General features: G+C 43.3%; 1 protein-coding gene across 1 annotated transcript in view; it reads right to left on the reverse strand.

The window, feature by feature from the left end:
• Positions 1–13,288, reverse strand: part of grin2db (glutamate receptor, ionotropic, N-methyl D-aspartate 2D, b) — a 22,939-nt gene extending 9,651 nt beyond the window's left edge. The window contains exons 1-8 of the mRNA XM_010788545.1: positions 12,353–13,288; positions 11,017–11,131; positions 6,245–6,450; positions 5,539–5,707; positions 3,943–4,096; positions 3,018–3,143; positions 1,943–2,172; positions 1,429–1,589 (exon numbers count right to left, since the gene is read on the reverse strand). Of these exons, the coding sequence (XP_010786847.1) occupies positions 1,429–1,589; positions 1,943–2,172; positions 3,018–3,143; positions 3,943–4,096; positions 5,539–5,707; positions 6,245–6,450; positions 11,017–11,131; positions 12,353–12,798 (1,607 nt within the window). The 5' untranslated portion in view covers positions 12,799–13,288. The remainder of the gene's footprint in view (positions 1–1,428; positions 1,590–1,942; positions 2,173–3,017; positions 3,144–3,942; positions 4,097–5,538; positions 5,708–6,244; positions 6,451–11,016; positions 11,132–12,352) is intronic.
• Positions 13,289–18,672: the final 5,384 nt, after the last annotated feature.

The following is an 18,672-nucleotide window of genomic DNA, read 5'->3' on the forward strand; positions in this document are numbered from 1 at the left end:
AAAAAAAAAAAAAAAAAAAAATCATATTTTGAAAGATTATTGATTCGAAAATAATATGATACAGTACTATTACGTCTGGGTCTCTGTGTTTCATTAAAGCTCGGCTCTGTGTGTGTGTGGAACGAGCCATTTTGTGTGTGTGCGCGAGCGAGAGAGAGAGAGAGAGCCACCGGTACCGGACATCGTTGATGTTAGCTTCTGGTACTAGCGAGCTACGCTAACGGATATAAGGAGTTTTTTCAACAACAAAGTGGAGGAGAGTCCTCTCCTGAGAGACTCAGTGAGCTAAAGGACTCTCTCAGTGTTATCTCAGTGGGTCTCAAACGTTTTGGTCACCATTAATGTAAACAATTATTTCCGAGGCACACGTTTATATGATCATTATAGTTATTAAATAAATAAGAGAATAAATTAAAAACAGGTATGAAATACTATATGACAGTAAAACAAGAATAAAGTTTAAAAGGGGAGTGATTTGTAAAATATCCATAAAGATAAAGTAAATCTGTTTACAGAGACTGCCAAGGCACACGTTTATATGATCATTATAGTTATAAAAAAATAAGAGAATAAATTAAAAACAGGTATGAAATACTATATGACAGTAAAACAAGAATAAAGTTTAAAAGGGGAGTGATTTGTAAAATATCCATAAAGATAAAGTAAATCTGTTTACAGTTCTGTGTTGAGAGATGTATCCATAGATCTCTTCATTTTGCTCTCAAAGTGCACCAGATTGATGCTTTTAACTTAAATATTTAAAAATCTTCCCGGGGGAGCTTGCCCCCGGACCCCCCTATGTGAGGTCCACACACCACCTATAAAAATAGCACTTTAACCCTGCTTACACCTATATGCCGTGAGCTGATTATCGAGCCTTCATTGTAACAGTCGCGGGTATATTGTGTATATGCGTGAGGATTGTTCCAGTAGAAAATTCCACTGTAGCGACCGGTACATTAATGGGAAACCCTAAATGTTTGAGCACCCTCTATGAAACGTCAAGCTACCCCACAGCACCCCCAAAATAAATCTCTGGCGCCGCCACTGAGCCTGACTATTTGTGTTGGGGGGGCCCGACTTTTCTTTTTCTCCAAAAGGGGGGCCTGACAGAAAAAGTTTCAGAACCACTGGATTAGCACTTACTAATTTGTTGTATGAGCATCTTGGTTGTTGTTATTGCTGTCTTGTAAACTTATTTGGCATAGAGATTGTATCTCTCAAGAAAACTAAAATATAGTTTTAGGTTTACCACAGGAGGGTGTGAACCTTTTCTAACAACTTTCTGTTTATCAAATCTAATGTCTGATCTTAGAAACAAAAGTTTGAAAAGCATGCTTGAATGTAAACGCAGACACACAGAGTTAGCTGATAAAAAAAGAAACAGGTGAATGTGACGGAATGAATAAGATGTTGAAGCAGACGGACCCAGTCTTTAGGTTCGTTATGGCGTCCTCCACTCCTCTCTGGTTGTATTTGCCCATGTACTGGTGCATGTCTGGGTAGTTGGAGCGGATGTTTTTTTCCGTGCTCCCGTTGGGCACCGTGCCAAACTTCAGAGGTGGGTACTGCTCCTCGGGATGCTGAAACTATCGGAGCAAAGGGAGGCAAGGGAGGGAGACGGAAGGGGCATGAGACACACCAGGCTGTGCACCAATCTGCCTGACCTATTTCTGTCCACTCTCCAGACTTACAACACTCCATGCACAGTCAAACAATTCCGAAGAGTGCAGTGTGTGGACTTAAAGAAGCATTTAGTACTGACTTAAAAGCATTCAAGAACTGTGATAATTGAGTTATGTTAAATGCGATTTTATTCATTTTCTAAATTCCCGCACTTTAATCAATTTAACATTCAAATGCACCGGATTTGGCTCACTCTAAGACTTTAATTCTCCTTCTGCTTTCCCCCTACTTAATCAGCATTCCGGCAACGAGGTACCTTTTTGTCCGAGAGCCCTGACACTGTGTCAATGTACTCCTCCTGGATCATGAAGGCTGCCAGGTTAGCAGTGTAGGAGGCCAGAAAGATGACAGCGAAGAAGGCCCAGATCAGCACCATGATCTTACTGGTGGTTCCTCTGGGGTTCTCCACTGGCACAGAGTTGTTGAAGACAATAGCCCACAAAAGCCATACCGACTTCCCTATAGTGAAAGTAGAGCCTCCAGCCTCTGGACAAAATAATGCAGTGGGAAATATAAAAGAGAGGAAAAAGAGACCGTAATGAATTGTTGTAACATTAGTTTTTTTTCTAGATCAGATCCAGCCCGTACACGGCCCAATTGTGAATTCATGAATGTGTGACTACAGATGCAGCATCCGATCGAATTAAACTTCACTGAATGATCTGTAAAATAGGCTTACTGTATATGAAAATACCTCAAATGCTCATTGACAACAAAGCTCACAAAGTGGTGACTATACGTTTTAAGGTTTGCAGCCTTCAATTCAACTGCTACAGTTCGTAATCTTACAAATGATTAAACCACATGGTGCAAGTCACCATTCAAAGAGATCAAACACTCTTTATACAACAGGAGTAAAGGAGGAAGGAAGGAGAGGGGTGAGAGTGAATGAGAGGGATATATAGGAGGATGACAGAGAGGTAAAATTATGTGGAGCACAGCAATCATGCAGTAAAAGAGGCGAGTCGGGTATCAGGCATACTGAATATCACAGGGGTACAAACTATGCTGTTGAATAATAAATGGCTGCTTCAATATTGTAGAATACTTGGATTCAGTTCAACATACTGAAGGTAAAATGTCCTCTTCGCCACACTCACAGTAAAGGATTTAGGGAAGCGCATTCAAAATGTAAATCGCTGCATTCTGAATGTGACAACTGACCAATCAGACAGCAAGATTATTATTTTTTGTTTTTTAAAAGAAACAAAAAAATTCATTATCATACAAAAAAAATCCTATTTGAATTTCATCCCTGTGGCAAAAGCAGCGGACTGCACGCAGAGCCATCTATCAGACAGAAAGACTGACATCTTTGATCCGTCACTCACTCTTGCCGTTCGCGAGACTGCGATTGTAGCCCACAGGGCTGAAGAACTCAAATATGAAGACGGTCACAGCTACTACGGTCAGGCACATGACGAACATCATCACCCACACCGCGGGACTGTAGGGCTCTTTGAAATAAAGCAAAGGGAGGAAATTAACATATAACACAAGGGCTTATTAAACCACTACATTCATATATTATTAATATCATCATTATTATTTGTTTTTCCAGATTAGTTGAGGTGAACAATCACTTTCACAAAGCATAATACATTGCAAAAGAATCACAGCAAGAACAAATACAGAAATACATTAATTTGTAGATAATGTTAAAATAACTATGCAAAGTGACAAGATCTGTTCACAATTGTTCCTTTAAGAGCTTTAGAATCAGACAGAGAGGCCAATTCTCTTAGTTTCAAGTTTTTTGAAGGCTATTTCAAGTGCGGGAAGCAGAGCACATAAAAGCTTTCATTCCTAGTTCAGTCTGTGCACTTGGAACAGACGAGATAAGACTCAATATATGATTGAAGACTAAAACTACAGTCAGATTTCAGATCATGGTAATTAAAAACTGGTTTATAGAAGGATCAAGAGCGTTTAATAACCCTGGCACATTATGTACTATATACTGTATACAAAGGGAAAGAGCACCATAGGCAGTGAAAATAGCTCCCCCTAACACTGCTTCTCTTTTAACAATCATCTTGATGCAGTCTATAGGCCAATAAATGTTTTCCCGCCGGAACCTCGAGTCTGCTGACAGAGTGAAACTACAAGTTGTGAAGACACGAGCAGCTAAGAAAAAGTAAGGGCTAATCTAGATGTAAGGACCAGCAGCCAAAGACTGCTTTATGCAAACTCAACACTTCCCGATTAGATTAGATTCTGTACATCAGCGGGGCTTCTCACACAAACACGCCTCACCTAAGAAAGCGGATGGTGATACAGTTCCGTTGCTACGGGAGACCATGACACTGATCCCCGTCTCAACAAAGGGGACGGAAAAATCCACGACCTCCGACCTCTCCTCATTGATAGTCAGCGAGCCAATGGCCATGTCGGCTCGCTTGTACACCACCTACAGGGAACGAGAATTAGTGTGAGACAGAAATCTAATAATGGGTAATTCCTGTGGAGGTTTCAGAATGACAAAACCAATCTTTTACAGTTCACAAAGGTTTATGTCCAGGTGAGATGGTGACATTTCTGCACCCTGACCCTTTGTACTTCCTCAAATATGCCTGCATGGGAAAAGGCCAAGGATTCAATCTGGTACAAATACTGAACACGTGTTTCTTCTGCATCTCTTTAGCATATAAAATGAGGGTAGGGCCCTTCACCCCCCTGCCACCATCTACAAAACCTGAAAACTGCTGTGTGTGCTGATTGTACAAGTGAAATGTTAATCTACATTAGACATGGCACATCCGCTCTTCAGAGCAAATCAGCAGAAAAATGAAGCGAAGCGGAAAGCAAAGCACCCTCCCCTCAACTTTGCCAAGTCTCTGGATTACCTGATCAAAGAAAGGCAGCTTTGGAATATCTGATCAAAAGACAGACATTAGTTTTTGTAAATAAAAATTGTTTGGCATTATGCATATGAAAATAGATTCGACTGACAGCGCTGGCCCCGGCTCAAGTTATAAATGATAGCGCAGGAGAGCGTGGTGGAACTGTTGGGAACCTGTGACAACTGGCGTTTGGCAAGTTTCCTTCTGGGACAAAGATAGAAACAGCGGGCTGCTTCAATGAAACAGCAGCGCCGTATCGATCTCAGTATGTGAGCATGTGTGTGCGCTTGTTTGTTTGTGTGTGCCTGTTTCTGTTTTTTTTTCTGCCAGCATCTCTGTTTCTTTCTTGATGGGAGATCATGAACCCCAGTGTGTATTGCTGCGAAAATATCAAGGACAAATCACAACTAGCCAGGGGGTGTCTGAAAACGTGTGTGTTTTTGTGCTTCTTCGTGTTTGTGTCTGTGCAGACTGTAAGAGACTGCGTGCTCGTTGCATATGTTAGCCATCTAGCTTCTCTGTCTACATTATGTAACTGTGCATTTTTTAGCCTCCATATCAGTATTTGTGTTTGCAAATGTGTGTGTGTGTGTAATAAATGACAGCTGTCTGAGTCTTGGTAAGTTTTAAGTGGCCATAACTCTCAAAGCAATTGATGTGGCACACAGCGTCTAACTGGTCACCCAGGTCCCAGGAACAGAAATATTACTATGCAGCTTCTTGACTGAAAAAGCAACAAAACATATGCGGAGGCATAAATATAAACTTACACACACTCACAGTCACACACAAACAACCTTCACAAGAGCGAAGTGACACGGGACCGACATCGAGAACACATTGCTCACAAAGGCAGACAGGCAGAACCACAGGTACAGACACGTACAACACACACACACACACACACACACACACACACACACACACACACACACACACACACACACACACACACACACACACACACACACACACACACACACACACACACACACACGCAGGGACTTGCCTCTCCAATCATTCCGTTCCAAACCCCATCAATTTTCTTCCCATGTTTCCCATTGGTCACTAAGTAAAGGTCATAGGTGAAGCCGACAATCTTGGCCAATCTCTTGAGGATGTCAATGCAGAAGCCTTTGCAGCACTGCTTCATGGGAGCCACGCCCTCATGGATGACACTGTGAAAGAGGAAAAAACTTTTTAAAAATCTGAGTAATAGTGTCAAATAATAAGCCTTTAAAGTGTGCATCCTGAGTCGCGTGTTATAGTCCGAGAGGAAAGGAAAAAGAGGAAAACAGAATGAAATGGCCACTGCGGAGAGATATTGTGGCCCATCAGTTGGTGACAGGTTTGATCGACCAGTGTAGGATAGGTGCCGTCATCCCTCGGAAGCTGATGAACCATAAAGCTCCACTGCGGTCGTATCTGATTCAGGACCCCTGAGTCATTCCACTGATCCTCTGGAGAGCAGTCTGTTATTGATTATGGTCAGGGAGTGAAGAGACCATAGTTTTGATGTCACTTTCACTGGATGCCATGATGGGAGCTGAGGAACTCCATTCATAACACTGGTAAATAAAGTAAGGGCTACATCTCTGTCTTTTTCATTTGATCTCCTTGATGATGATTATTATGTCCAGCTTTAATAAACATCAACATCGAAATCCTAGTTAAAACACTGGGACCCATAGACCTTAGATCTAAAGGACTCATACCTGGCGTTAAGGGGTCGTCTGCAGGGCACCGAGTCACGGATGCAGGTCCCGGATGCAGCGTCTGCCAGCTCCACAATGACAAATGGCCGTTCCTCCAGTGTGACAACGCGCAGGTGCTGGGCATCGTCAGGTGGTTTAAGGAATGGCCCGTAGCGGGACCATGCTGGGTACCGGAGCCTCAGCACTCCATTCTCCCACCAGCCTACCTGGAGGAACAGACCAGAGGAAGATGAGAGAGAGGTGGAGCACATTTCAACGATAAATATCATCCATTAAAAGAAAATATGTATGGTACATCTAAGTAAAACAAGCTGATTTGGAAAAAAGGGGGGACATGCAGTTTTCCAGCCGTTTAAGAACCTGTATTTGGCTCTTAAAGTTGTTTTTATATAGGAGGGAATATACACTTTCAATTTCACATGCGAAAATTACCAAGTCTCTGATCAAGTAGCTAACATGTTCCGGCGTAACATAAGTCTTTTGCACTGATATGGTTATTCCAACACATACAATCACAGTTGCTAATCATTCTTGAGGGTCGACATGCTCAATGTCTAACTAGAACGTTGAAAGAAAGGGTTGGAAATAATATTGTACCTCAGCATTTGGTAGAAAGATTGTTTCTAGCTAAAACTAGCTTTGCTCAAGATGACGAGTTGTGAGGAGTCCATTTGTGAATTTAGAACTCGGTACCTTCCTTCTTTAATTCAGTCAAGCTGTCTGATCAATGTACTTTTAAATTAGAAATGTATTAAAGTGTCTATTTGATGATGAGGAAAAATAAAGCTTAGATACTTGGTCAAACTGAAACACCACTATTAAACACGCAACCAGTTTATTTAGGAAAGCTACAAATTAAAGCTGTTCAATTAGAGCACTGTTTTACTGATAAGGAGACACTCAACATTGGATTTAAAATAAATGTTCATTAAATAGATGAATAAGGCTTTCTTTTTAATAATGATAAAAATACCATAACCTTACACATTTTCTTAGTCACACTGAAAAGGTAAACACAACAAACATTAACACAACAAATCCCTCGCAATACCGATAACAACTGTAAGAAGATGATGTATAAAAACATATACGACTCAACGAAAAACGAATAAATAATACTTTGTGTATTTGAGAAGGTTATTGTGCCAACTTCATATTTTTTTCTCTAAATATCCAAAATTATGTGGGTTGGGAGCAATTTCCTGAAATACTTGCGTATGTGCTGATTGATGGGATCACAGGAGTTATTCAGATTTGTTTGTACTATAAATGCACCTAATGTAAAATCACACAGTGCCATATAATTATGTATAATAGCTTTGAGTAGGACGAAAGTAACTATTAGATTCATGTTTGCACAAACAGTGGGCTGTATTGGAAAGATATGGTGAACAGAAATCCACTTTTCAAACCTATAGGCCTTTCAACATCCTGGGAAAAAGCTTAATGTAAACTGGTGTCAAGCACCCGTCAAAAAGCATTTTACATTTTTGAAAAGCACATTAGGGACTCTAAACAGGGATTAGATTCATGCCCACAGATTTGATTTCAGTATGATTTTATAAGCTGTTTGAGGCTCATGTTTTGAGATGACATTGTTTTGTGTCCACTGTTGACCTAAAATGACTGCCAAGCCTCCCTCTGCTGTATCATTGTCTGCCCCGTCCCTTTGCATTGTTTATATGCCCTCTGGATGTGATGGATGCCTGACATACTCAGCCTTTCCAAAGCAGTACGAGTCGAAACCACACCCAAGAAGATTCAGTGCAGAGTTTGTTCTCTCTTTTTTGTATGAACCTTCCTCTTGCAGCATCGCTTGACACATCTTGCCATGATCACATGATAAAAGTCTCGTCTACAGTAAGGTGTCAGGACAAGTGTAACAGAGGTGACACGCACAAAAGACAGTGTGCGTACACACTGTTCACCCAATCTTACAGACACACTGTATACACAAAGAAATACATAAAAAATATACAGTCACGCACGCAAAATGCTGAAAAGAATTTGTGTGCATAAGCAGGTCAGTAGAGTGATGTAAAGTTTGGCAGCTGCGATTAGCCTGCCTCTCTTTGTAATGCGCTGGCAGGGAGAAGAGGAAAAGGTGGCAACAATGACAGCATTTCGACTGCACTTCGACCGCAACAGACATTCAATCAACACACTCGGGAAACACAGACAGGAAACAAATTAGTGTGTTCTCCTATGAGCTCTAGCAGACACAAATCCAGAAAAATACACACACAAGCATCAGAAGAAGAAAAAATACTACTTTGGACTCTTCAAATGGCTGGAATATTTTTCGGCAGAGAGAGTATTCTGGCTCTCGGGGCAAAAGTTGAGTTCTGGGAGCCTCTTGAAACTTAAAATAATATCCCTTAGCAGCTGTGGGGCATTCATAAATGTTAATTATATCACGGTAATATCCTGGAAGATCATGCTGTATCTGTATCTTAAACAAGCCATGCTAATGCTGGACAACCTTCAGTACTAGTCTGCAGTGTTTCAGTAAGCTGAGCTGGGTGCTCCGGGGCTCTAGGTAATGGTGCAGTCATTGTAAAGAGAACATTAAATATTCAAGGAGAGCCAACAGCGTGGATGTGCATAATAGGCAGATACATGCGTCTTATCCTCATTGTGTGCGTGTGTGCAATAGGGTTTATGCAAGAAGGGTGTAAGTATATGTGTGTACGCAAACACTTTGTGCCCTCATTTGTGCATACAAATGTGAATGTATGTATGCAAGTTAGAGGTATGGGTGTGTATGTGTCCATGTGTGTGTGTGCGTGTGTGGGCGGGTTTTGTACCCTGGGTTGGCTCAGAGTCGAAGGACCAGCGCAGGAGCTTCTAATTGAAAGGGATTTGAGGGATATGGCAGGAGTCAGCATGTTACGACACGCTGAGACTGGACTCTGGTGGGCTGTTAAAACCAGCAGGAGGCTGAGAACCACCGACGTGTGTATTTTGTGTGTAACCTTGTGTGGGTGCATCAGTGATTATATGTGCAGTGGCAGAGTGTATGTTCTGACAGTATACTGCATGTACAGAGTGGTGTTGAGGTGCTGGTGTGAGATTGAGAAAATGAGCATTACTCTCTCTTCTGACACTGACAAGAGTAAAATCCCGGAGTATTAAAGGGAAAACATGTCCAACAGGTGACAAGGCCTCGTATTAAGGATTTCCGAACGAACCACAGCTTTATAGCATATGCATGCCACGCTGGGGTTCTGGAGCTCGACGCACATACAGTTATGAAGACACTAACATACAAAACACACGTGAGTCTACAACCAGATGGTAATGACAACTAGAAATCTTCAGCACTACTTAAATCTGTATTTTATTTTTACAGTAAAATGCCTGGTAATACAGGCAGCACAGAGGACATACAGCAGCTATTGATCAGAGCAACATCAGAACATTGCTTTTAGTAAGGTGACAAAGAATGAAATGTATGAGTATGTATATCTATTGATCTGAGGATAGGTTTTACATTTCTAAAGACTGTCTAAATAGTCTCTCATACCCATATGTACATTTAAAGACTACGATTTTTTCCAATTTAGTGGCGTGAAGTGTTTCTTCCTATTGTGTAAAAGATGGGGGACAAAATCTACAGTCCTCTCTCCATCTTGTAATACATAACATTATAATATCCAGCCAAAGCTACTGTAGGTAAAGCTCCAACAGTCTGAGTTAGTAACATCAAGTCTGTTTGAACAAAAATACCTTTGTGTTACTTTTCCTCTGCTGCATTTCAGCAACATTGCCCACTGAATCACAAAGAGGCAAATTCATACCAAAGAGAATAAACTCTTGATTTGGATCATTCAGACTGCTGAAGCAGTATTCATACAGTATTGGCTTCACCTTGGAAACACATTTTTTGCACAAAACTAAGATTAACTTGTGTAGATGTGGATTTTTTCCTCCATCACTTTCGCTAAATATAGGCATGCACATGTTGTATAAAGACAAAAAACATGTTTACCTATCCTTTAATCTTGTGAGGATTTTATCTTTTCACGGATTAACTGATCAATTAGAATCTCCCAGAGGCCATGGTGATGCTTGTTTTGTCAGACCAACAGTCCACAACCCCAAGAGGTTCAATTAACAATTATATAAAATCTAAAAAACAACTTTTTACATTTTACCATCTGGAAATAATATTTGCCCTGCTAAATAAGTAGTAATAGTTAAATGATCTATCAATTATCAGTTATAAAGTGATTGCTTTATGATTGTATGTTTGTGCATTGTTGGTTTTGTGTGACAGCGCTTTAAGCAGCCATAGCAGAGTTACACAGAGACAGCAGAAAGTGAGGAGGCACAGCAGGAGCACAGAAAGCAGAGTCAAACGGTCAGCAGCAGACTTCCCTCCTCTGCCTCGGGCACTGATAGCCAAAGTGAACTTTACATGGATCTGACCCACGCGACCTGACTACTCTCACTGTCAGGTATATATTCTTATATCCGATGCCAATGCAGCACAAATCTGCTCCTATGGCTCGCATGGAGAGATTAGACCTCAAGAACCAATCAACAAAAACCTGCTCTGGGTCCAACTGCTAGACACTTTTGTCCTTGCAACCGAGGACACATGTCCAGTTTCTCATGTATTCCAAGTTAAACAGTTTATGGAATAAAAAAGAATATATTTTGTGCATTATATGATTCAACAGAAAGCATGTCCTTTTCTTCTCAAAAGTGAGACTCTTCATGCTTGAGTACTCATTAGTAGCGATAAGTAACTGATATCATGTCCTTACATCTTCCCATCCACGTCCAGGTGTCCAGGAAATGACATCGAGGAATGGGTTGGCCAGGTAACCGTCCACATTGAAGGAATAGTCACGACCACCAAGCGTTATGTTGCCGAAATACCTACATGGCAATGGATGGGGGCAGAAGGAGAAGTAAGTAAATGACCAAAAATATTATAATATTAGTATATTAACCACTTGTTTTATTAGAGGAGAGAAAAGAAAAAGGGCTGTTCATGATGCAACAGTAAGCCTATCCTATTGTCTCCCTGCTTGAAACTAAATCACAGCACCTCTGTGGTGACAGTGAGGGCTTCTCTGTTAATCAAATCTACAGACAAATGATCAGGCGTACAGAATTGTCAGGATCTTTGAAATCAAACGACTGCTGCTCTCTGAATCGGCTGCGAGCTCTTTAGTTCGTCTGATAATAACACAGGACAGACGTGCTAACTGTCGCCTCATGTCATCTTGCTGGCTTCAAAACAAAACCCGAAAGCCTTTTTTTGCATGACAGACAGCCTCATATGGCAGAGCAGCTTGTAGTTACAGAGAGTGAACAGCAGGTAGCACTGCAAAAAATAAAAAATAATAAAAAGGCAAACATCTCCCTCTCTGTGTTCGACACGGATTATAAACAAAGAAGAAAGAGACCATTAATCATTCCCCTATAATCGCCACGCTGTTTGCGCTGTGCTTAAATAACTGTAAATAAACAAATTCATTATATGTTTGGCCCATTACAATGACCACACTTAGAGTAGTCTCTCTATACAAAATCATATGTGAGGTGTGCATGTGAAGCAAGACGATACAAGAAGATAATACATCCACTTGCACTACCTGTTAGAGTGTGCTGCTGCCTGTTTGCACAGCCTACGAGGAATATATTAAAGCCAGCTCATTAATATACATGAGACATGGTCCGCTTGCTACAGATGCTGGGGTAATTTTGCCAACTCACAACTACACGCACTAACAACATCTATTTTGCATGGACGATAGCCAGCTCCAAATTCAGATATCCCCTCAGTGCCTGCGCTCTGACACGGAATCTACCGACTCCACCCATACAGTATACCTTCCAGCTCATCCTGGCACCAAACCAACTCGTTTCATAGAATACACCTGATCCAGTCTCTATTTCATTTTCTTCCTTTTTCATATATTTTGTCCAGAGCTTGCCAACTGCCTCCCCTCCTTCGTCTATCTCACTTCCCTCCTCACATTTTCCCTTAAGAGCGTTCCTCTCTCCTCTTATCTCCCTCTCACCTCATCCTGCCTCGCAGTCTCTGGGTCTGATTGGCGTCCGTCATGCAGTTGGTGACAAAGTTTGGCCCACCCGTTGTTCCGTAATCCTTGCGCATGGCCACAGCTCCGTGAGTCAGCACAGAGACTCCGCGAGCGATCCTCCGGCGGGGTTCGTCCCTCCAGCCCTGGGGCCGCACGGCAAACACAGCCCGTGGCAGGCTCTCCATGCTCAAACCTGAGAGAGCCGGCCCCACGGCGAACCACATGTGCGAGGCCCCGGCCTGACCGGCGGCCCAGGCGGCTTTGAAGACCAGCTCTGCCTCCTCCTGAGAGCAGTACAGCAAGCGCACCTGGAGGACAGCAGGAAGCCAGGGAGGGAACAGGGACGAGGGGAGACACACACACGCTAGTGAGATAAGGAGGGGACAGGGGAGACGTGGAAAGAGACAGAGGGAGGGAGAAGTAAGGGGAGAAAGATAGAGCTGGAGCAGAGGTGTACCTGAACGGGAGAGGAGGAGGTTGGATAGAAAAGGCCATATCAAGAAAAAAACAAGGGTGTTTTTGGGGGAGGTAAGAGAAAAAGCTGTTAGCTGATAAGGTTCGTTGGAGTCGGACGTATGATTCAGGGAGGGAAGCAGACACAGCAGAAGGAGGGAAGACTGCATGGCTGCATGTTACGCGTGCTAACCAGGAGGAGCCAACGGGGTCAGTGCTTAATGAGCCCGGGCCTGATAAAACGAAAGTTACAGTTATGAATTATGAAAACAGGAGTAAAACATGAAAGGGAAAATGAGAGAGAGAGATCGGGAAGCGGGGAGGAACAGGAAGTGTGGGGGGTGTGGGGTTAAAGACCAAACACACCTGAGGGAAAACAAAGGGGGAGAGGTTAAACACTGACACATGTTATTAAAAGCATGGCGGAGAAAAGAATCTGGAGACAACAGGCGATGATGATGATGATGATGATGGAGCAGATGGAGGAAAGAAATCAGAGGTGGGAGAACAGAAAAATGTCACTCCTTGGAGGATCGAAAAGAGGAGGGGGGATGGTGAGGAGAAGTAAAAAAGGATGATATATTTTGGTGAAATCAGGGCCTGGAGAGATAAAAGATATTTGTAAAAGACACGGGAGGGAGTGTGGCTGGGGAGGAAGAGAGAAGAAAACATTCAAGAGAGTGAGAAGCAACATAGAAAGATAGAGCAGTGACAGTATATGAGCTTTCTGCTGAAAGTGCTGAGGTAAGGAAGGGAGAGGAGGGAGAGGAGGGAGGGAGGGGGAGGAGGGGGGTAGAAATTGACCAAAGAGGGTTATAAAGGGTAAGAGCTGAGAGGAAAATGAAAAAGGGGGGAGAGGGTTAAATGCTGACAAATACCTTAAAAGACAAAAAGAGCGTAAGCATTTAAAATAAAGCAAGAACTTAAAGAAATGATGCGCTTTAGAAAATTAGAAAAAGATGAATCAAAGGACAAAAAAAAGAGAAAGAAAACTCTTTCATAAAAGAAGAGTAGGGGGGGAGAGAGTCAGGGACACAGACTGAAAGCACATTTTGAGAATTGCACCTTCATTGAATTTTGAACTGTAATGGCTTGGCAAAACAATACTGCCTGTATGCCAATAAACCTCCAGTGAATTAGGCCGGGAATGAGAGTGACAGAGGGGGGAGGAGGAAGGGGAAAGGAGGGAGGAAGAGGGTGAAAGACGGAGAGGGAGACTGAATTAGGGAGGGAAAGAGAGAATCAGAGTTAAAAACAGACACACAATATCTGAAGACGGGAAATGGAGAAAGAGAGGAACGTACAACAGGAGAGAGAGCAGAAGACATACTGACAAGGCAGAAGCCGGAAGAGGATGGAGTAAAAGAAAGACAGTGAAAGATTTGAGTAGAAATTGACCCATAGACCTGCTTCAGGCCATCCACAACGTAGAGGACATAACCATGTTGCATAGCGAGAGAGAGAAAAGCATGTAATGCAAACACACTAAGCATTACTAAGCAATCACAAGCATGTATTAGCCTTGCAGTAGTACAAATCTTAAAGCAGTGGATTTGTTATTAAAAACACAGGGTTAAAAAGCAAGCACTGCGTATAGGCAACCTGCTGCAGGCGGTATGTTATATTAACAGTGACACTAGCAGAGTGGAGTCTAAGGAATCCAATACAAACGCGGACACTAAGACACACAAACACACAGTCGCGCACACACGCAGAGCTGCAGTGGCCATGCTGGGACATCGGCGATGACATTGAGACCCTGACTAAACCGAGCCAGCGGAGAGCAGAGTCCGTGGCCGGGAAGACATGCAGCAAGAGGGATGGACTGAAGGAATGAAAGATAGCCATACAGAGATCGAGGTGAACAGGAAGGCAGCAGAGGAGAGTGAGCTTGTCTCCAGGCAAATAAACGGAGGAGGGGAGGCAGAGGGGAGGGGGAGGGATGTGGAGTAAGCGTAAGAACACGGAGACGAGTGGGAAACTAAGCAGGAGGATCAGGGGGTCAAAGAGGGGGTTTAAGGAAGTAAAAACACAAGTTAAGAGGAGCACGGGAAGTGACAATGGAAGTTTAAAAGAAGTGGGGAAAGGAAGAACTAGCAAGGCAGAGGGTTAGGGGCAGGCAATATGAAGGAATGAAACACACTAGAGGTACAAGCCAAAACCACAAGTCATTCTGGTCATTAATAAATCAACGTGGATTTAAAATGCAGGGTTTTGTTTCACCATCAAGAGAAAGATTGAGGTTTTATCAGGTTTGTAATGAGAGAAAATGAAGATAGGGATTCGACTTTGATTAAAAAGAAGGTATTAAAATAACATGGAATACGATAAGGTGAGGTTCAGGAAAAAGTCTCCAGAGGGGAGGGCTTGGACGCCATGTTTAGCAGTGTGTGTCTAACATTGTTCAAAACCACAGACCTGGATTTGAAATGCTTGTGGGGTTTTCAGAGATCACAACTAAGTCAAGCTACATTATAGGGGAAAGTTGTACAAAATAGTGTGTAAGACACATTTGATGGAACGGAGCAGCTGAGAATACTTTGGGGCAAACATCATTTAAAGTATCAATGAAGATCTGGGAGAAGCTGAGATGTTCCTCTGTGACAGTTTGGAACAGCATGTTCGTCCAACTTTAAAGCTTAGGTAGAAACAGGGGAAAACTGTATGTTGAGTGGTTACATTTTTTAGCACCTCGCACATAACTCTTGGTACAATGCCACCCGACAACCAGGCAGCAAATCAGAATGACTCGTGTTTTTTCTGTTGTACTGTTGAACTCTTTATGCCTTGGCAGATGGGAGGGGAAGAGAAGAAAAGAGGGATAGAGGAGAGAGGGGAGAGAGAGATGTGGAGGGACAGAGGGAGAGACGAAGAAGGAAGGAAAAAGCTGGGAAGCCACCTGTCGGAAAGGGGGCCCCCAAGGATACTCGCAGCACTTCCTCCCCTTTCTTCCCCCTTTCCCCCCTCCCTCCCCCCTGTCTCACCTGCGCCTCGTTCTCCTTCAGCAGCCTGCGCGTGCGTGCCCCCCCAGGGTCGTCTGTCACGTTCAGGATCACCACACTCTTCTTCTCCCAGCCGATGAACGAGCCGTCGGTCAGGCCCTCCACAATAGACAGGAACTCCTGGTAGCCATGGTGACGTGTGGCCACCACGGAAAAGGACGTCCAGTCGTACTCCTCCAGCACCTCAAAGATGACCTCTAACTGGAGGGCAGTAGAGGAGCTGAACTGGAGAAAGACGGAACCTGATTCCTAATTTGGGAAAGAGAGCAGCACATTTGGCTTAAAATCTCACTGTAAAATGCATCTTCTGTAGTTGCACTGTGTCTAAAATGCAGCAAATAAGCAACAGACAGAATGTTCACAACAAAGAACTACAACTCTCTGACTGCTTCGTCTTTATGCGCAACATCGAGGCATCACTGGGGTTGAGTTTTTTTTTTTTAATGGAGCAGCAACACTGGTGCAGCCGCAGGGCTAAAACAGCTAGGATTGTTGCACAAATTCTCCTATGACGTCCAAAAGGGAGTGTTTCTAAAAAGTCTGTTCAGGGGATGGGAGGGGATGAGGACTAGGCGAGGGTACATCTTCAAAGGAAGTTCATCAAAGTGCTACAATTTAATTCCTCCAGAGTAAATGGTTAAAACTGTTATTTGTAAGCACAAATGCAATGCTTTTTGTTTCTTTTTTCCCCACGGACACTTGTGAAAATCATGTGACATTAGTTTCTCTGGTTCACACACACACACACTCTCACACACACACTCACACACACACACACACACACACACACACACACACACACACACACACACACACACACACACACACACACACACACTTCTATATTTCATGTGCATGATGGAATTATACCATTTAACATGTGTGTGTCACCACATTTCTGCCACTTGCATCAGTGTGACAGGACATGAAGTGTTAACATGATTAAACAACTTCCTCATTCAATAACAGTTATATTTTTCAATCTATACATCTTTGGTCATCTGACAGTGGCATGTTATTTGTAACCAAATACAGTTCTGTAACTGTGTGTTCTGTACTGTTATTTATTTTAGTCCCGGAATTGAAGATCACATTTTCTGTGTTCCTATAATGAACTGGAGATTGGTTATTTAATATATTTAAATGTGTAAAAAAGGTGGGTGAATTAAGATTTAAATGTTGTATTTTGGCAGTTTCCCTTATACAATGTGGCATTATACTTAATTTCCTTTCTACATTGACCTGACAAAACTTCTTAAAGCAATGTGGTCAGAGTAAAACTTGGTGAAACTACCTCCACTGGGAGCAAAAGGATTTAACAAGCGAAAAAAAGCAATTTCAATACTTTTCTTTTACTTTCAGTGGAAACCCAAGGAATACAGGCTACAAGGAGAACATTTTGAACCCTCTGAGAAATTAAGGCTTAAGAATGACATTTACACCTCAACAAGTCTTCTCTCTTTCTTTCTTAGTTTCAACCATTTCTGTCAATTTCCCTCTCGGTTGGTAATAATATACTGGATCTTGGGATCTGTGTCAGTATTGAAAAGCAGATTATTAAAGTCATTGAATAGAAAGTTTAACCAAGTGTTTGACAGCTAAGTGTCAAGACTTCAACACAAACTGATGAACCCAAATGCACGACCCAAAGACAAAGTCTTGAATGTAATCAAATGTATTTATTAATTCCAATGATCAGGTAATCCCTCTTAAAGGTGGGGTATGCAATTTATTTCAGAAACACTTTTTGTTATATTCCATGGAATGCTCCTAACATCCCGATAGCAATGAATATATGAAATGCTTTGACAATAAATACATAAAAAAATGTCATCTGTGGAAGCCGTAGCGCTGTAAAAAGCACGACCAATCATTTTAGCCGGCCCGGCTAAAGTAACTGGCTGGCCTGCCTGCCTGTCAGCCTTCCATCTGTGCACAAACTTATCTCGTGCCCTCATTGGTCATGTGCGCGTTCGTGTGTGTTGGAGGAGGGGCTCTGTAAGGAAGGGGCAGAGCTCCCCCCCCCTAACCGCGCAGAAGACAGAAAGAAAGATTTTGGAAAGACGTCCACGCCCAAGCCCCGCAACCAGCCCACCAGCCCCCGCCGCCCGAACTAGACTACACCCAAAGCCCTCTTCTCTACTTCAACCCAGTCAACCCTCCTCACTTGCACGTGCCCACCAACGTCCTCACAGGTCTCCACGACCGTGGCGCACTAGCGGGCTGAGGCCCCTCCACGCCACCCAGCTACCATCAAAGAACGAAGCTATCCTCAGCGAGAAGGTCCCCCCAAGGGTGAACCACACAAGCCGGTGCGCAACCAAGCCACAGTACCTCTTACTGGACGGCCACGCACCGAACACTCACTTCAACGTATACCCCACCCCTGCTCTCCGCAGACGTCCCGCGCCCTTCCGACACCCTCGTGCGCGCTTGCCCCCCGTCCAACCCGCGAGCCACGCGACCGCCACGGACCGCACAGTCCGACGTAGACCACGCGCGGCATACGCACGCCCCCCCGCGCGTCACCAGCACACCGCCCAGCACACCCCACCCCCCCGAAGAATCTCCCCGTCTTAAAACGCGCGCTACATCAATAAGTTAGATACCGGTCGAACCGTCCAAAGGTTGGTCATCAGAGAAGCGCACCAGCGGCTTCGCACGTCAGTCGAGTAAAGGCCATACAGTCAGGAGTAGGCCGTAGTGATATTCAGCCAGAACTCCAAGACAGTGGTCACTACTGTTATATGAACTAGATCATTGCAATTCAAAAGATTCATGCGAAATACATACTATAAACAGTAGGCACACTCGCGTAACCGAAATAGGTCGAGGAATGACGGACGAAATTCACCCCATCCATGAAACGCTCTTGTCGTCGCGCTCGCGCGATCTTGAACTTTGTTGTATCGCG

Source organism: Notothenia coriiceps, unplaced genomic scaffold (genome assembly GCF_000735185.1).
Source record: "Notothenia coriiceps isolate Sejong01 unplaced genomic scaffold, NC01 NC01_scaffold00031853, whole genome shotgun sequence".
Lineage (NCBI taxonomy): Eukaryota > Metazoa > Chordata > Actinopteri > Perciformes > Nototheniidae > Notothenia > Notothenia coriiceps.